At 41.9% G+C, this 16304-nt stretch overlaps 1 protein-coding gene across 4 annotated transcripts in view; it reads right to left on the bottom strand.

The window, feature by feature from the left end:
* Nucleotides 1-473: 473 nt before the first annotated feature.
* The window catches only part of zzz3 (zinc finger, ZZ-type containing 3), a 182692-nt gene continuing 166861 nt past the window's right edge, over nucleotides 474-16304 (bottom strand). For all 4 annotated transcript variants that reach the window (XM_073062584.1, XM_073062585.1, XM_073062586.1 and 1 more), the window contains 3 exons: nucleotides 7013-7147; nucleotides 4667-4767; nucleotides 474-2145 (listed from right to left, as the gene is read on the bottom strand). In XM_073062584.1, the coding sequence (XP_072918685.1) occupies nucleotides 2001-2145; nucleotides 4667-4767; nucleotides 7013-7147 (381 nt within the window). In that variant the 3' untranslated portion in view covers nucleotides 474-2000. The remainder of the gene's footprint in view (nucleotides 2146-4666; nucleotides 4768-7012; nucleotides 7148-16304) is intronic.

The raw sequence follows: 16304 nt of genomic DNA, 5'->3' as shown, positions 1-16304 counted from the left end.
TGAGGACCTTGTCCACACAACAACTGAGGCAACGCAGCTCCCCTTCCACCAGTCTCCCCAGTGAACCAGACTTGCAGTATTTTATGTTATCAATGTCGAACAGTCTTGCGATCACAATAAAAACGTCCAGGACAATCACACTACCTTGGCACAATGGTACACAACAAGTCCAGGTGACAACACAACAACAATACGCAGTAAGTCCAGCTCCATCGCTATCAAATAACTCGCTGATGGGGTAGTCCTGCAGTACTTGATGTTCTTAGTATCCAGCAGAGCCTTGCGATTGTAAAAAAGATGTAGAGGATGAAGAAATACACCTTACATTAGACCCGGAATGGCTGCTGTGTCCAAGCATGCTGCCATCTTATCAAATCGAAACTTACTGTAACAGTGCCCAGCCAACAAAAATCTGCTGTGTAAAGAGAACCGATTGTGTGTTAAGCTGTGAAGTAAAGACAGGAACTATGATATAAGGAGACTAGTTCCACGTGGTTTTTATTTCTCACAGCTCTCCTGACAGTTGTACAGATCTGTATAAGAACATGTTGCATACACACAGATATGAGGCCAGAAAATGAAACCGTACAAAAATGTTCTATTCAATGCACAACTACTGGTAAAAACATTTGCAGCTGAAGCCCGTGCTCACTGCTGACTAGTTTCAATCAATCATTTAAATACATAGTAAAAATACAATCTTTCAGCAAACTGAGCTTATGTGCAGACTACAAAAGAGGGAATTTATTATAATACTTGATTATCTTTTATAGGCAGTTCTGTTAATGAGTTGTATGGCCAACTCTCATTTTATGGGATTATGGTAGGGGCTCTATTGAATTTGAAGTGAGTGGGTGTGTGTGAGAGTGTGCATACACACACACAAACACACACGCGCACGTGTATAGATATATAATGTATAAAGTGTTGTACACTGTTGCTACCACTGTACTTAATTCACCATATTTTTTGTACACATTACATAGTCGTTTTATATCACATTACATCTAAAAACACGTTCACTGACGACTGACTTGTATCCAAACTTCAACTGTGCAGCTTTGTTTGTGGGAAGGATGCGGGAGGGGTGGTTTCAAAGAAAAATGCAGCCAGGTTTTATTATTGTCCCCAAGATTCTTTGCCTCATGTAGTGCTTTGTGTTGTTGCTTGGTGGAGGGACTGAGAGATGGAAGGTGAGAGACCTACTTGGGAGGAGGCAGCTGGTTATGTTCAGCAGACCCAGCACACTGGATCATAACTAGACTCTGCACCTCTACCATCAACTTTGCTAGCTCATTAAACTCTCTTATATAAAACATAAAACTTCCCTTCCAACACCAAAAGGCAGCCTTCTCTTTGTGTAGGTAGGACTATATACTACACGACATAATAGCAAATCTAATGTATCATGTGGTTCCATAAATACTCATCTAAATAGACATTTATCTACATCATTTTATGGTTTAAGAGAACAGTCAGTATCACAGAAACCGATCTTGCCTTTGGAATTAAATGACTGGGCCTGCGCATTCTACAACCTTCAGATCTTCCCTTCCTCTTCCATCTGCATCAACAGAGAGCAACTGAACTTTATGAATGACAGGGAAAGACAGGGAGATAGAGAGAGGGAGGGGTGAGGGGATGGGGTAGGGGAGAGAGAAAGAAAGTGAAAGAGGAAGAGAGTGAGAGAGAGCGGGGGAGAGGGAGGAAGAAAGAGGAAGAGAAAACATGGTTTGAAGGCATCTTAAGGAAACATGTTGCATGTTAGGAATGTTCAGCTGCCATTGAATGGTTTATAAAGGACCACAGGGAGCATGGGGCCACAGTTGAGGATGCCCAAAGAAGCCATCAGTTGTGGGCGCACTTGAAACAGCAGCTGGACCCTTCTGATCTGTGCATGGAATCAACAAATGGAGCCTTTTTCATCGTGATGCACCAAAGAGCATGAATCAACGCCCACTAGGAGTTCATTTTCTTCCTCCCCAACTATGCCCTCTTCGTCATCTGTTTGCTGGGAAGTAATTTGGGTCAAGGTAATTGTAACTAGTGTCCTGAGACATGCAGTAATCTCTGTCCAGAAATGTCTCAGCTCTGTAGATTGGGTCCAACTGATGGTCGCCCTTGTGAATCTCTGTTTCATACAGGCTGCATGGAAAGAGAACAAAAAGAAGACAATAACCAACTTGGAACGATTTGAAACTGTACTTTAAAGACAATTCAACTTTAATTTCGACCCCATTCTCCCACCTTCTCCCCATTACCTTTATCCACCTCACCAAATAAGAACCCATCAATCACTGCCCTAACTACACTCAGTAACATGGCTTCCACAGCCCTCTGTGGCAACAAATTCCACAGATTCACCACCCTCTGGCCAAAGAAATTGTTCCTCAATTCAGGTATAAAGGGATATCCCTTTATTTTGAGGCTGTACCCTCATATCCTACTTATATATAACACCATATTCTGAACTCTGTTACTGTTTTTCCCTTGTACTACCTCAATGAACCAACGCGACAAAATGATTGGTGTGATGACATGCAAGAGACGGTTTTCTATTGTACATTGCCACGTGACAATAACAAAATCAATTTACCAACTTAACTTGTTGCATACATATACAAAGCTGCTGTGGTAAAGATGAACTCAAGCTCTAAGACCAATTATTCTATTGGATTGAGCAACATAGACAAAATGCTAGAGAAAACCAACAAGCCAGGCAACAACTATGGGCAGGAATGAACAATTGTCATTTTGGGCTGAGACATTTCCTTAGGATGGTAATGTTTATTTCCCTCCATAGATGCTGTCTGATCTGCTGAGTACCTCCAGTATTTTGTGTGTATTGCTCAAGATTTCCACCATCTGCAGAATTTCTTGTACAGTAATTATATTCTGTTGGATTGAGTGCTTCCAGATTCAATCTTCCATGTGAACAAAAATACTGAGTTTGCTTGCCAGTGGAAATCATCTGCCCAACTTGATAACTTGCTCAGCCATCAGGGTAGCATCAAATGCTGGGATCTGTGATGAATGATTTATTTACATAACAGTAAATTTGATCCCTCAACCAGCCTCTTCCTAGTTACATGTCCATTAAGGGGTACATTTGGGACTGAATAGAAAAACAAGGACATTGTGCTTCAGACACCTTTATGAACATCTGTCTTTAAGCTTCACTGCAGGTGAGGCCCTGAATGAGAGCACGAAGGAAGGTTACCATAACGCTAAGGATGAGGGGGTTCAGTCACATGGTATTTTTGGCAGAATTTTTTGACACCAGGTAGCTTAATTCCTTTGCCATTTTCCTATTCTCTTGTATAAATGATTCTGCTCTTAGCATAGAAGACCTGCAAAGAGGGCAGTAATCCTTGCCCTCAGTATTTTTCCCCTTTTACCATTCAGTGGGTGATCACCGTAGATACAATATCAAATGAAACAAATGAGAGGACATCCTCTTTGATGCACATAACAGAAAAGTATCTGTTGAATGGTCGATTCTTGTTAGGTTGGTAGCATGTGAAGCAGGGAGCACATATGCAGAAATCAGACAAGCATGTAGTAACCTAGGTGGCTCCAATAGACAATTTTAATCTTCATGTAGACTTGTAAGCTGTAAAGTTTAACTCATGACTGAAAACAGTGACCTTTCAAAGTGTGCTCAGAATAGGTGACTGCAGTAGTCTATCCTAGAAATTCGATAGATTTAGTGATGAATGAGGGACCAGATCTAGCTAACATCTCAACACTGCACATCAAGTGTAAACCAAAAAATCCGTGAAACCAACAAACAAAAATTAAGTGAAAATTAAATAAAAATAGAGAATAGTGGAGATATTTAGAGAAAATCTCTAAGGTGAGAAATAACACTAACATTTCAGATCAACGTCCTTCCACCAGAACTAGGAAAAGTTGAAATTGAACTGTTTAAAGTTGCAAAAGAAGGATGGAGGGAATGTCTGTGTGGGATTGGGGACTGTGAATAACATAAGAACAGATGTTGCTGGGAGAGGGTGGGCAAGGCTTATGAATCCCTTAGTTCAATCAAAACTTTCTTCCATAAACATGATCAAAAAGTGGTTGTTGCAAAGGGAGGCACGTAAAACAAGAGCAGATGTTTCACAGACACAAGGGACTGCTGGAATTTGGAGCAACAAATCTGCTGAAGGAACTCAGCAGATCAAACAGCATCTATGGAGGGAAATGGGAGGACCGCTCACAATGTTACCTTAAACCCAATAGTTTGGAATCTAGGTCTGGGCAAGGGCAACCTCTGAACAATGGAAAAGAACTTCTCCTAATAAATTTATCCATAATAAATATGTAGAAAAGATAAATGAACAGGAAAAGCAGTTGAGATATTCAAAATATATATTTAACGTGATGAGAACCAATTTATGCCCAAAAGAACAATAGTGGATGACAGAAGGGGTAATGGACATTGTAAAAATCAAGGTAAAGAATATAAAGAGTCCACAACTACAGAAGGGCCTGGATACGAGAGGTGATAGGAAGAAAATTACTGACCAGATAAAGTTTGGGTTCTGTTTCAGGTTACAGGTCTCCTGTGTATTTCCACTAACTTTCCATACAGATTACAAAGTACCTTTTCACAACAAGTTACGTGGAAACACTCACAGGACTGAGTGCAGTTTAGATAACTTACCAGTCCGAGCAACTGTCGCAGAAATCTACCGAGTTGTCCTGTGGGCAATCTTGGCAATGCCACCGTAATCCAAGAATTGGCTCCATGCCACAGTTATCACACTGACAGTAAAAAATCAGATTTAAAATTATGTGAGAAGAGGTAATCACTTATTGCAATACAACAGCCGCACATGTTCACATGCTACAAAAGAGAAACAATTACCAGCAACCAATACTGGAACAAATAGTATGAGGAGCAGATTAGTCAGCAGTACATAGAATCACACTGCAAGGGCAGGCACACCGAGCCAGTTACACCAGTGATGTTCCATTTTTATTTCCCCCATAATCCCATAGTTGGCTCTTTAAGTTTGTTATAGTTGGGAGAAGTAATGGGGATAAGCTCCCACTCACTAATGGCATGCACCTCAAATAGCCTCTGACAACCAAGTCCAGCTCCTGGCCTTCACATCAGGTTTAGCTACTAAGCCCGGTGGAAATGTTTCTACGTGAGAAGGGGCAATGATGGTTACTGGCTCCTTTAAACCAGTAGCTTTGGGCAGATGGGGCTCATCAACCACAGTTAAACATAGCAACATAGAAAACCTACACCTCAATACAGGCACTTCAGCTCACAAAGCTGTGCTGAACATGTCCTTACTTTAGAACTACCTAGGCTTACCCATAGCCCTCTATTTTTCTAAGCTCCAGGTATCCATCCAGGAGTCTCTTAAAAGACCCTATTGTTTCCACCCCCACCACTGCCGCCGGCAGCCCAGTCCACGCACTCACCACCCTCTGCGTAAAAAACTTACTCCTCTGCACCTACTTCCAAGCACCTTAAAACTATGCCCTCTCGTGCTAGCCATTTCAGCCCTAGGAAAGTTGGCAGCTCATCTGGAAGAAGGAAACTCCGATGTCTGACCTCTACTGCCTTGCAGCTATACCCCCTCATGGGGAGGGCTTCGGAAGTAAGCCCTGAGGATAAAATCCGGAGCTGGAGTCCCTAAGTCAGTCCTACGTTGAGTTCAACACCAACTGGCAAAATGTATTGGTCTCTGCCGTTCCTTTGGCTTCATCAGATGCGGAGAGGGCTACATGGGCAACAGCTTGGTTTCCATATCGTGCTGTCCTGGTTTTGCATACCTAGACGGCTAGGATGCAACACCCATGGTGGACCCTGACTGACAGAGGCCAGCTATATACCCGTTAACTCCCCCAAGCCTGTACCACTCACTGACACACTACAGCAATATTTTGTAAAGGCAAGACAACATACTGCTTAACAAGGAATGCTTTCAGGGCATATTTAGTTTTTACTTACTTATTTATTTTATTTAGTGCTACAGCACTTTACCAGACCCTTCCAGCTCAGTGAGCCTGCACTGCCCAAGTTACAATCATGACCAATTAACCTACTAACCAAAAGGCGGTCTTTGGGATACAAGAAGAAGCCCACACAGCCATGGAGAGATTATACAAACTCATTTTCAGACACTGACAGAATTGTACCCAGATTGATGGCACTAAAACAGCATTATGCCCCAATTCTTGAGTCAGATAGAAAATAATATAAATACATCTACAGCTAATTAGTAGGAATCTGCAATTAGTATATTCATCAACACCACCCCTATCACTGGGCCAAAGTGGGATGGTAATTACATATTATTTGTCTTTCCTCCACTGCTCCATCTAGATATAATCACCTGGAAATTCAACTATATAGTTCTTTTTCTTGACCCCCCGACACAATGCAAGTCTATATTTTTTCACAAAATGAAAAATGATTTCAAGATTCACAATTCGACAGAGCAAGTCATGTCAACAGTCACCCATGTGCCTCCAGTGTGATTTCCTCTTGAGGATACAATTCCCTCTACAACATTCCTTGTAGATCGTGCAGAGACCTTGGGCCATGTTGCCCCTGTGATACCTGTCACTGGTTATGCCTAGGACAACATGCAGGATGGGAATGACTGCACTGGTCAGGGCACAGAAGAGATTCACCAGGATGATGCTCAGAATGGAGTACTTCAGTTAGAAGGAGAGACTGCATTAGTGGGCTGATTTCCCTTGTCGCTTTCAATAAAAACCTTTTTTTTGTGGCTTTACACAGGAAAAATCATTTTGCAAATTCACATTGTGGTCACAGAGTGTCATTCACTTGAGCAACAAGAGACTAAGATGTGTAAAACATCACTTAGCACTATAGCAGCAAGGAATTCTTCCTCCAGTTTGTGACCAACAATTCCACTTCTATTCCTCATTCATTGAGGACATTCACAGGCTTCCTCATCTCGGGTTTACCCCAGTGGTCAAAGGGTAGGGAATGGGGTTCAAAGTACACAATGTTTCAACCTACCTTATACCCAATATGTTGTACAAAACTGCTTTCCCCCTGTATTAGCTCAAGCTTCTGCTTCCGCAGTTTCTTTAAGCATAGCAACTCTTTGTATTCTGCCATGTGTCGACATGAAGGTGGAATACTTTCTTCATCCTGAAAAAACAGAAAAGAAATGTAAGCTGAAAAAATTGGCAGGTCAGGCACCATTTGTGGGGAGAGAAAGAGTTAGCTTTTCTAGTGGATGGCCTTGCATTAGACATAGAAAGAGAAAATACCTGCAGTTTGTACTTGGTATCAAGAAAGGCCATATTAGCCCCACACTCTAGGGAGGGTGGGGAGAAGCTCTGTTGCATTCTGGAGTTCTGTACAGTAAGCTGCAGGCTCATTCGATGGGACCTGTCAGCAACTGATACTGGCATGAATGGCCCACAACTGGGAGCGCAACTGATGGTCCAAAATGGATTATATTCAGCTTTCAAAGTACATTTCTAAGAAAAGATGTTCCTATAGTGGGGGAGCCTTAGACCAGAGGGCACTGCCTCAGAATAGAAGGATGTCCCTTTTAGAGATGAGGAAGAATTTCTTGAGCCAGAGGGTGACGAATCTGTGGAATTCATTGCTGCAGATCACTGTGGAGGCCAAGTCACTGAGTATATTTAAAGCAGAGGTTCATAGGTTCCTGATGAGTAAGAATGTCAAAGGTTATGGGAGAAGGCAGGAGAAAGGGACTAAGAGGAATAATAAATCAAGCATGATGGAATTGGCAGAGCAGACTCAGTGGGCCAAGTAGCTCAATTCTACTCTTAAGTCTCATGGTCTAAGAAATGCCAGCCTTTCCATTATCCGCAGGCCTCATTTCAGGTTGTGAAGAACATCCAGATGGGTGTAAACACATGGAAATATTTAAGAAGCAAAGCACTATTCACGATACTTCATCCGATAAGTCTTATTGTTCTAGACTCAATACTTATCCACTCCATCACTGGCAGAGCATGTGATGTAAAATCAACAAGTCACACAAGTCCTTCGTCATCACCTCCTTCCTACCCTTGCAGTTTTTAAAAACTAACCTTATTATAGTCCCTTTTCATGACTGCAATAAGCATCAAGGTAGTTTATTGACAACTGCTTCTGACATGTATTCACTTCTTGTAATGTATTTGTGCAGTGTCCAATGTGATAATAACAAACAGCATGACAATGTGCAGGTAACAGGCCATCCGGGTCAGTGGGTGAAGACTCCCATACATCTTTGAAATAGTGCCAAATGATCAGCAAAAGGGCTCTCGCCCAAAAATAGCAATGGGGCACATCCCCTCGACTGCATACACCGTCAGGGAATTATGCACCCTGCATTTTGCCTGCAACCTACACTCCCTGTCCTGGAGACGCAACTGCCAGCTTTCAAGCTTAACTATACAGGCGCAACATGATGAGAATGAGAAAGCACTAAAAACACGTCAATAAAAATGTAGAACGTGTAGGAAAGTGTGTCAAAAGTTTACAAACTGTCTATTTTGCATGTTCAGTTACTTCTGTAGAACTTTGGACATTGTCACAATACATCCATGCTACAAGTTTTTAAATTATTTTATATACCTCTAATTATATTGTCAAAATGAAAAGTATTAAAAAATTGTAAAACAAAACTATTTGTAAATGCACCAACAGATGCAGTATGAAACCATATAGAACATTTAAAGCCTGATCTGTCCACCCAACATATGGCTGAGGAAGAAAAATGTGAGCCAGGGGTAAAATAATCCCAAGACGACAGTGCAAAAAAATGGAAATTGGGTGAGGCGTAGAAGAGGTCAATAGTCATGAAGTTCCAGTAAGACTAGGCTAACATAATATCCAGGCAAGGAGTGACTGCAGATAGAATGCTGATAGCCCTTATAAGAAAGGTCTTTGAAGAGCATCACTTCCCTTTGAACACTGTGGTTGAGACACGAGATAAGCGTTCCAAGACACACACAACCAGAACAATTGCTTTACAAACTTCAAAGTGTCACTGGTGGTCAGCTTGCAGTTTCTACCGACTTTTAACATCTCTATTGTAAATGGCAATTGATCTTGCAAGTAAGATACACAAGCCATATGCAACTTACAAATGGTCATTATCTGGAACTGAGAAGCCAATTCTAGACAAAAGTAAGATTTTTCTGTCCAGGCCACAGAACACATGTCGCTCTTCTTGTGCACAAGTAAAATAAATTGTAATTGAGCCATAAGCATGCTTGTGTTCTGAGTCCCATTAGTTTATTTCATTATCGGAGATGACAGAAGCAGTTTTAATAAATGGGTGCCTAAGACTTTTGCACAGTACTGTATTTGTCAACGTGGAGTGGAGAGCAAGTTTGTAAATCTGACAGGAGCAAAGGATATTGGGAATAGCACTGCAGGAGGGGTATAGGACAGGTGGCAGAGAAGCAGTGCTGGGGCGAGGGGTGGGACAGATGCAGACACACCCAGCCTGAGACACTGGACAAGATTATTTGATTCCAAAGAATTGAGTTATTTAGCATTACAGAATGTCCCTCCCAAACAATGATTCCCCTCTCCCTGACCTCTTTGCACTCTTTATCTTTGCCACGGGAAACAAACAAGTGGGTCACATTGAGGAGGAGAAAGAGGAAGAGTCAGGCACTAGAGAGTACCCCTGTGGCTGTGCCCCTTGACAATAAGTACTCCTGTTTGAGTACTGTTGGGGGGGGGGGGGGGACAACCTACCTGGGGGAAGCAGCAGTCACCGTGCCTCTGGCACAGAGTCTGGCCCTGTGGCTCATAAGGGTAGGGAGAGGAAGAGGAAGGCAGTAGTGATAGGGGACTCTATAGTTAGGGGGTCAAACATGCGATTCTGTGGATGCAGGAAAGAAACTTGGATGGTAGTTTGCCTCCCAGGTGCCAGGGTCTGGGATGTTTCAGATCCCGTCCAAGATATCCTGCAGTGGGAGGGAGAACAGCCAGAGCTTGTGGTACATATTGATACCAATGACATAGTTAGGAAAAGGGAAGAGGTCCTGAACAAAAGACTACAGGGAGTTAGGAAGGAAGTTGAGAAGCAGGACCACAAAGGTAGTAATCTCGGGATTACTGCCTGTGCCATGTGACAGTGAGAATAGGAATAGAACAGGGTGGAGGATAAATGTGTGGCTAAGGGATTGGAGCAAGGGGCAAGGATTCAGATTTCTGGATCATTGGGACCTCTTTTGGGGCAGGTGTGACCTGGACAAAAAAGACTGGTTGCACTTGAATCCCAGGGGGAACAATATCCTGGCAGGGAGGTTTGCTGAGGCTACTGGGGAGAGTTTAAACTAGAATTGTTGGGGGATGAGAATTGAACCGAAGAGACTGGGGAAGAGGAAGTTGGCTCACAAATAGAGAAAGCTTGTATACAGTGCGAGAGGGAGGATAGGCAGGTGATAGAGAAGGGACACGCTCAGACCGAAGGTTTGAAATGTGTCTATTTCAATGCAAGGAGTGTTGTGAACAAAGCAGATGAGCTTAGAGCGTGGATCAATATTTGGAGATATGATGTGGTGGCCATTACAGAGACTTGGATGGCTCAGGGACAGGAATGGTTACCTCAAGTGCCGGGTTTTAGATGTTTCAGAAAGGAGAGGGAGGGAGGCAAAAGAGGTGGGGACGTGGGACTGTGGATCAGAGATAGTGTCACGACTGCTGAAAAGGTGGACGCCATGGAGGGATTGTCTACGGAGTCTCTGTGGATAGAGGCCAGCAACAAGAAGGGGTCAGTAACTTTACTGGGTGTTTTTTTATAGGCCGCCCCATAGTAACAGGGATATTGAGGAGCAGATAGGGAAACAGATCCTGGAAAGGTGTAATAATAACAGAGTTGCCGTGATGGGAGATTTTAATTTCCCAAATATAGATTGGCATCTCCCCAGAGCAAAGGGTTTAGATGGGGTGGAGTTTGTTAGGTGTGTGCAGGAAGGTTCCTTGACACAATATGTAGATAAGCCTACTAGAGGAGAAGCTGTACTTGATTTGGTATCCGGAAATGAACCTGGTCAGGTGTCAGATCTCTCAGTGGGACAGCATTTCGGAGATAGTGAAAATAATTCTATCTCCTTTACAATAGCATTAGAGAGAGAAATAGGAACAGACAAGTTAGAAAAGTGTTCAATTGGAGTAGGGGAATTATGAGACTATCAGGCAGGAAATTGGAAATTGGGAAATTGGGAACATATGTTCTCAGGGAAAAGTATGATAGAAAAGTGGCAAATGTTCAGGGGATATTTGTGTGGAGTTCTGCATTGGTTCCAATGAGACAGGGAAGTTATGGTAGGGTACAGGAACTGTGGCGTACAAAGGCTGTAATAAATCTAGTCAAGAAGAAAAGCTTATAAAAGGTTCAGAGAGCTAGGTAATGTTAGAGATCTAGAAGATAAGGCTAATGGGAAGGAGCTTAAGAAGGAAATTAGGAGAGCCAGAAGGGGCCATGAGGAGGCCTTGGCAGGCAGGATTAAGGAAAATCCTCAGGCAAGTATTATCCTCAGGTAATATCTACAAGTATGTGAAGAACAAGAGGATAAGACGTGAAAGAATAGGACCTATCAAGTGTGACAGTGGGAAAGTGTGTATGGAACCGGAGGAAATAGCAGAGGTACTTAATGAATACTTTACTTCAGTATTCACTATGGAAAAGGATCTTGGTGATTGTAGTGATGACTTGCAGCAGGCTGAAAAGCTTGAGCATGTAGATATTAAGAAAGAGGATGTGCTGGAGCTTTTGGAAAGCATTAAGTTGGATAAGTCACCAGGACTGGATGAGATGTACTCTAGGCTACTGTGGGAGGCGAGGGAGGAGATTGCTGAGCCCCTGGCAATGATCTTTGCATCATCAATGTTGACAGGAGAGGTTCCGGAGGATTGGAGGGTTATAGATGTTGTTCCTGTATTCAAGAAAGGGAGTAGAGATAGCCCAGGAAATTATCGACCAGTGAGTCTTACTTCAGTGGTTGGTAAGTTGATGGAGAAGATCCTGAGAGGCAGGATTTATGAACATTTGGAGAGGTGTAATATGATTAGGAATAGTCAGCATAGCTTTGTCAAGGGTAGGTTGTGCCTTAAGAGCCTGATTGAATTTTTTTTGAGGATGTGACTAAACACATTGATGAAGGAAGAGCAGTAGATGAGCAATATGGATTTTGCAAGGCATTTGATAAGGTACCCCATGCAAGGCTTATTGAGAAAGTAAGGAGACATGGGATCAAAGGGAACATTGCTTTGTGGATCCAGAACTGGCTTGCCCACAAAAGGCCAAGAGTGGTTGTAGACAGGTCATATTCTGCATGGAGGTCGGTCACCAGTGGAGTGCCTCAGGGATCTGTTCTGGGACCCTTACCCTTCCTGATTTTTATAAATGACCTGGATGAGGAAGTGGAGGGATGGGTCAGTGAGTTTGCTGATGACACAAAGGTTGGAGGTGTTGTGGATAGTGTGGAGGGCTGTCAGAGGTTACAGTGGGACATTGATAGGATGCAAAACTGGGCTGAGAAGTGGCAGATCGAGTTCAACCCAGCTAAAGTGTGAAGTGGTTCATTCTGGTAGGTCAAATATGATGGCAGAATATAGTATGCTTTCTTTCTTTATCAATCGTTTTATTAATTAAATTAAAAAGTACAAATATATATAAACAAGAGAATTATCACAAATATCTATATCAATAACAGTTCAAATAAAAGGAAAAATAAACATTAGCAAGATCAAACATAGTATTAATCTAATAGTATAAAGAGAAAGGTAATTGATTCTCCTCTTATCTATAAAAAGAAAAAAAGATAAAGAAACTTTTATAATTGAAACATACAGAAAAAAAACCCCAAAACACAAAAGAAAAGAAAAAAGAACTGGGCAGCTCAAACTGAGAGTGAAAGCAAAAAAAAAAGGAAAAACTTTCTGAACAAATCCAAAACTTCAAAAAGGTAACTGGAAGGGCCATAAGTCAGATCATATGAAAATATTGAATAAAAGGTCACCAAGAGATATAGCAATAATGGTAAGACTCTTGGCACTGTGGAGGATCAGAGGGATCTTGGGGTCTGAGTCCAGAGGATGCTCAAAGCAGCTGTGCAGGTTGACTCTGTTGGTAAGAAGGCGTAAGGTGTATTGGCCTTCATCAATTGCGGAATTAAACTTAGAAGCCGAGAGGTAATGTTGCAGCTACCGTATATAGGACCCTGGTCAGAACCCACTTGGAGTACTGTGCTCAGTTCTGGTCACCTCACTACAGGAAGGATGTAGAAGCCATAGAAAGGGTGCAGAGGAGATTTACGAGGATGTTGCCTGGATTGGGGAGCATCCCTTATGAGAATAGGTTGAGTGAACTCAGCCTTTTATCCTTGGAGCGACAGAGGATGAGAGATGACCAGATAGAGATGTATAAGATAATGAGACGCATTGATCGTGTGGATAGTCAGAGGCTTTTTCCCAGGGCTGAAATGGTTGCCACAAGAGGACACAGGTTTAAGGTGCTGGGGAGTACCTGGGAGATGTCAGGACTAAGTTTTTTTATTCAGAGAGTGGTGTGTGTGTGGAATGGGCTGCCGGCAACGGTAGTGGAGGCGGATACGATAGGGTCTTTTAAGAGACTTTTGGATAGGTACATGGAGCTTAGAAAAATAGAGGGCTATAGGTAAGCCTTGTAATTTCTAAGGTAGGGAGATGTTTGGCACAACTTTGTGGGCCGAAGGGCCCGTACTGTGCTGTAAGTTTTCTATGTGTCTATGTTTCTAGCTGTACGTGCGGTGGAAGTGGGCTTTGATTATGTTGGTTACTTTACTGAGGCAGAAAAAGTGTAGACAGAGCCTGTGGAGGGAAGGCAGGTTTCTATGATGTGGTGAACTGTGTTCATGACTCTGTGGATTTTCTTGCAGTCATGGGTAGAGCAGTTGCCATTTTAAAGATGCATCTGAATAAGATACGACAGTGGGTTCTATTAATTTTCTACTGTTTTAAATTCTTGGTGACAATATTCTGGGATATACGAGTTGATTGCTAGTGTCTGTCCAAATTCAGGGCTTTCATCCTTCAAAGGATTACATCAAAATGCAATGCTTTATTAAGTACAGCAGCAAGACTTCTGCAATAATATCTAACATAATTTATCATTTCTCTTTCTTTCATATAAAGGACTTGAAAGAAAGATTAAAGTTGTGACAGTTTATATTCACTATACCTTGATGTAAGGCAGGAGACATGTACAGGACTGCTAAAGAGATTGGACCCAAGAGAATGAAACTGTTTTCTACTTGGCACTGATGACAGACTCAGGAAATTCAATAAACAGACAAAGCTTTGATATTAACGTCACTTAAGTGTTGTGGAAGACTTTCTGGAACATTTGTCCAAGAAATGGGAAAAAAACTATCAAAGGGAGATTGCATCTTCAATTGAAGAATTGAAGACTTTGTATATAGCACAAACATTCTATTTACTTTCTCATAATTTTAGACAGAGAAGGCTTGTAAAGGAAGAGACAGGATTTAATGAATAGGGACACAGTGTAAAAACAAAACAGTAATGATAAACATACAAAACTCATCAGTTAGGTCACAATCAGAGAAAGCACTGTGTATATTTACAAGCAGCATACATCACAGAACATACACTGTACCTTTCTGTATGAGTCCTTGTTTAATTTCTCTAGATATATTAGAACTCATGACTCTAGCCTAGCTTAAGAATTGAACATTTTGGGAGAAGCTTGGAGGCATTCACATATTAGTATTCTGTAAGTATTTCAGGGCAGGACTGATGAATCTGGAATTCATTGCCACAGACAACTGTGAAGACCAAGTCACTCAGTATATTTAAAGTGGGGGTTGATAGGTTCTTCATTATTAAGGGCGTCAAAGGCAGGAGAATGGGATTGAAAGGGATAATAAATCAGCCACAATGGAATGGACAGCAGACGAAGGGCTGAATGGCCTAATTCTGCTATTATGTCTTACGGACTTGACCATAAGGTTCAGTGTTGAATAACAACAGCTATGAGGGGAGACTTTTGTTAAAGGGAATGTTTCAACAGAAACATTAACAAAAAATAATTTAATATTCTTTAATATTCTTCATTCTCTCCCACTATGATCAGGATCTTGAACAAACTGACAAACCTAAAATGTGAGAGTATCTGCAGATGCTGGAAATCTAAAGCAATACACAGAAAATGCTGGAGGAACTCATCAGGCCAGGTAGTATCTATGGAAAAGAGTACATACAGTTGGCCCTCCTTATCTGCAGGGGATTGGTTCTCGGACGCCCCGCGGATACCAAAAAACGCAGATGCTCAAGTCGGTGGACTTTAGGACCCGGCGGAGCTCTGGACCTTATTTAACTTGTCACAGTGCGGTGGACTTTAGGGCCCAGCGGAGTTCCGGAGCTTATTTAACCTGTCTCAGTGCGGTGGATTTTAGGACCCGGTGGAGCACCAGAGCTTATTTAACCTGTGTCAGTGCGATGGACTTGCTTGGGACCTGGTGGAGGTCAGGACCTGCCGCCCGCAGTATTTCTCTTCCGGAAAACGATCATGATTGAAAATAAAGTGGAAATAATAAAGCAATCAGAAAGAGGTGAAACGCCATCAGTCACTGGAAAAGTGTTAGGCTACAGTCGGTCAACGATTGCAATAATTTTAAAGGATAAAGTTAGAATAATGGAGCATGTGAACACCCTGCCCCAATGAAAGCTACAATTGCTACTAAGCAACACAGTAGTTTAATTATTCAAATACACGTTTCTTAAGTGTTATATGCATAGAAAGGTAAAATATATACTATATACTAAGACAAACGTTTGACTAACTGACTCTAAATAATACTGGATGTACCTGTTCGGACTTAGAGAACTTCCGTTTCTTTTCCAATTCCTGATCCGCGGTAACCTATGCACATCCTCCCGTATACTTTAATTCATCTCTAGATTACTTATAATACCTAATACAATGTAAATGCTATGTAAATAGTTGTTATACTGTATTGTTTAGGGAATAATGACAAGAAAAAAAAAGTCTGTACATGCTCAAACAACAAGCGCTGGAGAGGAACCTCTGGGTTTTCCTGATCCGCAGTTGGTTGAATCCGCGCATGCGGAACTGCAGATAAGAAGGGCCGACCGTAGTTAATGTTTCAGGCCAAGATTCTTCATCAGCACTGCTTACTTTTTTCCCTAGATGATGCCTGGCTTGCTGAGTTCCTCCATTGTGTGAAAAACCTTAATACTACCTCAGAATAATTTATTTTTCTCACTTTCAACAAACAACATAAACACAATGGCACTAGTGTTT

The sequence above is a fragment of the Hemitrygon akajei genome, chromosome 12 (assembly GCF_048418815.1).
Source record: "Hemitrygon akajei chromosome 12, sHemAka1.3, whole genome shotgun sequence".
Taxonomy (NCBI): domain Eukaryota; kingdom Metazoa; phylum Chordata; class Chondrichthyes; order Myliobatiformes; family Dasyatidae; genus Hemitrygon; species Hemitrygon akajei.
Note: the sequence above shows the minus strand (reverse complement) of the source record. Positions and strands in the feature narration are given on the sequence as shown.